General features: G+C 43.2%; 1 protein-coding gene across 1 annotated transcript in view; it reads right to left on the bottom strand.

The window, feature by feature from the left end:
* Window positions 1-1467: 1467 nt before the first annotated feature.
* LOC120917242 (3-galactosyl-N-acetylglucosaminide 4-alpha-L-fucosyltransferase FUT3-like) overlaps window positions 1468-6877 on the bottom strand; it is a 32154-nt gene continuing 26744 nt past the window's right edge. The window contains exon 2 of the mRNA XM_040328390.1: window positions 1468-2888. Within this exon, the coding sequence (XP_040184324.1) occupies window positions 1823-2881 (1059 nt within the window). The 5' untranslated portion in view covers window positions 2882-2888 and the 3' untranslated portion in view covers window positions 1468-1822. The remainder of the gene's footprint in view (window positions 2889-6877) is intronic.

Below are 6877 nucleotides of genomic sequence, written 5' to 3'. Positions count from 1 at the left end.
CTCTTTTTGGCTCGACGAGTTTCCCGACAGGTTTCTCGGCGAAAAGTGTACACACGACCGGTTTTCTCGGCAGAATACGTCTCCCATCGAGTTTCTTGCTGAATTCTGCCGAGAAAACCGGTCGTGTGTACGGGGCCTGAGGCATAAGGACTGGTAAGCAGCCATACATTACATTTTTTTGGGCTTAAAGGGGTTGTAAAGGTTCGTCTTTTATTTTTTAAATAGGTTCCTTTAAGCTAGTGCATTGTTGGTTCACTAACCTTTTCCCTTCTAAATGTTTTTTTTTCTTTGTTTGAATTTCTTACTTCCTGTTTGTCCTCAGTAAGCTTTCCACCATCATCCGAGCGGTGACAAGTCATTTAGAACAGCTTACTATACACCTTACTGAGGAGGAACAGGAAGTGAGAAATTCAGACAAAGAAAAAAAAGAAATCGAAATCGAAGGAAAAGGTAAGTAAACCAACAATGCACTAGCTTTAAAGCGGGAGTTCACCCACAAAAAATTTTTTACCCGTAGATTGATGCTCATTTTGTCTAGGGGAATCGGCTAGTTGTTTTAAAATCCGAGCAGTACTTACCGTTGTAGAGAGCGATCTTCTCCGCCGCTTCCGGGTATGGTATTCGGGACTGGGCGTTCCTTCTTGATTGACAATCAGTCGGTGCGGCTTTATACGGCGCCTGCGCACTGACGTTCGGCTACTTTCGGAAAATCGTGACGCAATGGATGCGACCGTCGGAAGCCTGTCAATCAAAATAGGAACGCCCAGTCCCGCAGCCCATACCCGGAAGCAGTGGAGAAGATCGCTCTCTACAACGGTAAGTACAGCTTTGATTTTAAAACAACTAGCCGATTCCCCTAGACAAAATGAGCAGGAATCTAAGGGTAAAAAATGCTATTTCCGGGTGAACCTCCACTTTAAGGAACCTATTTAAAAAAATAAAAAATTAACCTTTACAACCCCTTTAATACTGCCTTAAAAGAAGTTCACCTTTAAAAAAATAAAAGCACATTTATTTGCAGGTGTAATGCCAGGCTCCTGCAGACTGTCTGTGTAGTTGTCTGCCTGTACCTCCGATATGGGCAGTTACTGACTGACAGGAACATCAATTAATTACCTAGGAGCGCTCATCAGTGCCCAGGCAGTTAATTGAGCACTATAAACCATCAGCCGCAAAGGCCGTCGATACTTGCAATTTATTCACAGAACTCTGTGAATGAATGACGCGGCCATGTGGGCAGAGCATCGCACGGCCACACTCTTTTTGAATAGTGACAGCGGGAGCAGGGAGAAAATCTGCAGCCCACTGTCACGGGGGGGATCAGGAGGAGAGGAGACAGATGCTGAACTAGTTACAGTATATGTTACAGCCTAAATATGGGTGTAACATATTCAGAGAGGTGAATTTAGATCCTTACACACAGTGCCCTAAGAATGTTAATAAAAGATGCAGGAGAGTGCACAAGTGTGCGTTTTTGTGCACATTCTTTACTCTCAGACCCCGCTTGCAAACTGTCAACTTGACTTTAACTTTTACCACCGATTTACCCGATGTGGATAATATTGGTCTGGGCATCTAAGCTTTAAATGACACTTGGTAACGAAAGGATCAATATATTTACATCAGCTATGGGCCACTGTACTTTCCGCTTTACACGTTATGCTTTCCTATTGAATCAGTTGAGTCAGTTTTCCTATTGAATCAGTTGAGTCAGTTTTCCTATTGAATCAGTTGAGTCAGTTTTCCTATTGAATCAGTTGAGTCAGTTTGGTTCTTTCATTGAGTTAGGAAAATTTTTTCCCAGCGAGAACAAGTTTGCTTGTCATGTGAACCATTTGCCAAGACTTGACGCGGTTCTATACGAAGGGGCATTATGTAGTCCCACACATGCTTTGCAGTAATGCACAATCCAAGAAAATTCTGTCACTGGACTCAGTTTTGATCTCCATTTGAAGTATTCCTGGTATTTCTGATCATTTTTGTCCAGTTCGAGGAGATAGGAAGCCAGCTCTTTTGCACTGGGGAAGTCGTCCACATGAATGAATGAATCAGATGGAATAAGTCTCTCATAGTTTTCTCGGGGTGGACCGAGAACCACGGGGACACATCCTGACGCAAATGCATTATGCCAGAGTTTTTCTGTTATATAGTCTGTGTGTATTGAGTTCTCGAAGGAGAAGTAAAACTTGTACTTAGAGACAACTGAAACGGTTTGCTCAGTGGCTAAAGATATATGTTGTCGACCGTAAATGTCTATTGGTATATAATTCTTCAAGTCCTCATAAAGCTGGACTCGTCTGGTATGGGGGTTCCAGTTACTGACGATCCAAGCCACCAGCTTAGACTTTTCTGGGATTGTATAGTTAATAGCAACTTCATTCTGCTCTAACCATCCATAAGGAGTAAAGATATCAGAGTCAATGCGGAAGGACATAGTGAGGTTGATGAGTTTGTCCATGAAGTGCAGATTTGGACTGTGACTTGGAGATTCCAAATTAAACCACACCCAATATTGTCCTTCAGGCCTTGGCACCTGGGGCATTTGGTCTTTGGATCCACATACATCCCTGTGATGAAGAACAACTGCATTTGCTGTGTTGTACAAACTACGGTTGGCTGTGAGGATGCACCGGGGACTATCAAAGGGTTTTGGACACTTATCTAATGAAAATTGAGTCCCAAAAGGCCATGTCCATAACAAGACAACAACATTCTTGGAAAGAGGTGGGGAATTCGTGCAGTTCGTCGCGATGGAAGCCTTGTTTATGATGCGGTTATTACTAATATGATTATAACCGAATAACACAAGGGCAACTAAAGTTTGGATGAGGAATATAGCAAAATAATGACACCGCAGTGCTGGTTGTTGTGCCGACTTCATTGCATACCTAAAAAAAAAATCAAGAACAAAGAGACAAAATCAGTGTTCAAATTAAATCATTTCAAGTATCAAAACATAAAAAAAAATAAAAGGAAGAAGTCCGAGTATATCAAATTTTCAGCTAAAAAAAATATTTCGGTTTTTGAACCTTTGTTGACAAGTTGATTTGCATTCTGGGACTTCACTGACCAGATTTTTCAGGTATGTTCAACTACAGTTACAAATTACAAAGATTTGTGATGGCTTCCATCTCTGGGTCTGTATCCCTTTAGCCCTGATCAGGGCCGGCCTTAGGTGTTCAGGTACCCTGTGCAAGCTAATCTTGTGTCACGCCCCCCCCCATCTTCACCCCTTTGCCCCCTGGTCACCTAAACATACACAAAGAGGCTGTCCGGGGCCCCTCTATCCTCTGCCGGGAGCCTGGGGAGCAACAATGAGAAAAAGGTGAGGCAAGAGTCAGCGCCGCCCCTAGGTGGCAGTGCGCCCTAGGTGGCTGCCTTCCTAATCCGCCTAGTGGTAGCGCTGGCCGGGCCCTGCTGCGACTCACATTCTGCGAGCTGTGATGGCCGCACGGCGCCCATGGCGCCCATGGCGCCCTGTGCGGCTGCACAGCTCGCACACCCCAAAGGCCGGCCCTGGCCCTGGTTCACACTGATGCGGTGTGGGATTCCCGTACTGCATTACAATTGCTTTCCGTTCATGAGAACAGCTGCGGGTGTCTATGTTAAGGTAACTACACCCCAAAAATGGTTCGGGAAACAGTACTATTGGCTGAATCAAATCACATGGGTGTAAACACCTATGTAATCCGATTCCAGTGCGGGGAAAAATGGCGCCTGCATCTTTCGTGCAATTTGTGGAGCGATTCCTGTCCACATCACATGCGGTTTTCTGCACCTCAATAGTGTGAAGCGGGGCTTAGATGTGATTTCCCTTGGAGTGGGATTTTTGTTTCAGGGGATCAGGGCCGATCCCACGTAGGGTGCACAGGGTGCATTGCACCCAGGCGCCTGCATAGGTGGGGGCGCCAATCATCTAAAAGACCCTCTAACAGAAGCCCTTCCTGTGTCCATAACAGAGGCCCTTTTCCAGGTCCCAATAAAGTACTCTGCTTCTCTTCCTGTATTTTGTTTATTTTTAGGAGATTATGTAAGGATTCCAGGTTAATGAAAACTTTGTGGGGGAGCATCTCTGTGGTTGAGACATTGCCAGAGAAACATTTGTAAAGGGGAGGAGTTAGTAAAATGACGACGCCCATGTGGGGGCATCAGAAATATTTCTGCAACCAGGCGCCTGTGACCCTAGGATCGGCCCTGCAGGGGATGCTCAAAATCTGATTTGTACCTTGGTGCAGACTTCTTGGAAAGTTAGTAAGCCAATCACACAAGCAGGAAATTACATTTCTTGGGGGCATTCTGTACACCATCATTGTACAGAACACCTCAAGGTTGTCATATTGCATTTTATAGAAAATTACAGAGCTGCAGATTGAAAAGGAAAGGTCATTTTAATAACATTCAGTTACAATATGACTTGTGTCACAATTGTATATGCTATATTATTTTTTTTATTTGTTTTCTTACAAAAGTAGAGTTTTCCTTGAACTGAAATCAAACAAACAGAAAATCACTCTGCAGACTGCCCCTAAGGCCCCTTTCACTTGTGCGGAACATATGTCCGCTTTTTCATCCTTACATTTAGGGATGAAATAAGGACATACATTAATCCCTATGAGATAGCCCTGTCAGTTGATGAAAATCTGCCGACACCTGATCTCATCCGGGTCCTCTTTGCTCCGATTCTGCAGACGGAGGAAAATCCTATTTTTCCATCCGTCTGCAGAGCGCATCAGGTGAACATGGACAGACGGTCTTGTGTTCATCCGATCCCCCCATAGGGTAGAGTGAAGAAAAGACAGGGCGGTCCCTGCACAGTGTGCAGGGACCACCCTGTCAGCTGCCGACTCAGCGGGGATGAACGGAGCGATCCCCGCTGAGCAAGCGGATACACATGTACGGATCCTCACAGTATCCGTACATGTGAAAGGGGCCTTAAAGTGGATGTAAACACAAAATGTTTTTTTTTATTTTTTATGTCACAATGTAGAGTATAAGATTTCCTATCATCTGTGCCCAGTCTTGCCACACAGAGTTAATCCAGCTCTGAGCAATCCTCTTTTATTGTTCAGTGAAAATTAACAGACTTCCAGATAAAAACCTGTCTAAATACAAAGTCCTTTCCTCTCTCCTTGCTTTGAGTGACAGGTTATTTACATATCTAGCTTGGACAGGTTTATCATATGTTATGTTAATCATAATATGAGGTGATCTACAGGTCATTGTATATTACCAGGATGTGTTATGTGGGGGAGGGGTGGATTTCTCACTTTTTATACTTTGAATCACCTCATATTATGATAAACATAACATAACATATGATAAACATGTCCAAGCTAGATATGTAAATAATCTGTCACTCAAAGCAAGGAGAGAGGAAAGGACTTTGTATTTAGACAGGGTTTTATCTGGAAGTCTGTTAATTTTCACTGAACAATAAAAGAGGATTGCTCAGAGCTGGATTAACTCGGTGTGGCAAGACTGGGCACAGATGATAGGAAATCTTATACTCTACATTGTGACATCAAAAAAAAAAAATGGGTTTACATCCACTTTAATTGTATGTAAGCCCCAAATTATTATTATTATTTTTTTTATCAAAACCTTTTTATTGACAAAAATAGTAAGTGATTGTATAGTACAAAAAAAAGGTATGCAGATCCATCAGAATATAGTCATTATACATATATAGAAAGAGAAAAAAAGGCAGTGATCTGTTATTTATCACATATCACATATAGGGTTTTGTGCAAAAACATAAAAAACAAAACAAAAAAACTAACAAAACCACCTGGGCTTGTTAATGGACATCTGCACAGAATGTCAAACTATCTACAAATATCTACAGTCCCAAGCTCAGGCAAACACCAGTAGAGCTTTTGGTGGGTTTAAAATCGTAACAATCTATCCATCCCCAAATTTATTTTAACCATGTTTGCCTTACCGTTTTTAGTTTTTGTAAGAAAATAATTATTCTGTGAGTAGCAAAATTTCTTACCTGGAGATTCTACCAGCACATCACTTCTTGTGGTAGATCGACAATGCCAAGCTGCTGCTTCACAATTATCAGCAGTGTTGTCAGCCTGCTGTGCCTGATTCTTAAGGATGACAATTGGGCCAACTGAAGAAGCATACACATCAAATGGACAATCCTGCTGTTAATTAATCACTTGCCTACTGGGCACTTAAACCCCCATCCTGCCCAGGCCAATTATCAGTTTTCAGCGCTGTCACACTTTGAATGACATTTGCGCGGTCATGCAACATTAGACCCAAATACATTTTTTTTTCACAGAGCTTTCTTTTGGTGGCATTTAATCACTGCTGGGTTTTTATCTTTTGCTAAAAACAAAGAAAGAAAAAAGACAAAAAAAAAAAAAACTGTTTCATAGTTTGTTCTAAAATGTTGAAAACAGGTGATTTTTCCTTCTTTGATGTGTGCTGATGAGGCGGCACTGATGGGCACTGATAGGTGACACTGATTGGACAGCACTGATGGGCATTGATTGGCAGCACTGGTGGGTGGCACTAGTAGGTGGCACTGTGGGGCACAGATAAGGCAGTGGCAGCTCTCTGTGTGAGGACCGATGTCCCTCTGACAGAAGCCGGTGATCGTTTTATTTCCCCCCTCACTCGATTAGCGTCAGAGGCGTCTCTAGGGGGGGGCCAGAGGGGGCCCTGACCCCCCCAACATTATGCTGTGCCCCACCATGTGCCCCCCCAAAAAAAAAAAAATTTTTTTTTTTTTTTTGCTTTTTTTTTTTTTTTTTTGGGCCGCCGCTGGAGTAACAGTCTCTCCTGAGAGGGAGAGCGTCCCCAGTCAGCTCTGCGGGGCATTCCTCCCCCCTCCCTCTGCTCGCTGACACTGCATAATGCAAGC

This window comes from Rana temporaria, chromosome 11 (assembly GCF_905171775.1).
Source record: "Rana temporaria chromosome 11, aRanTem1.1, whole genome shotgun sequence".
Taxonomy (NCBI): domain Eukaryota; kingdom Metazoa; phylum Chordata; class Amphibia; order Anura; family Ranidae; genus Rana; species Rana temporaria.
This window is presented reverse-complemented; position numbering and strand designations above follow the sequence as displayed.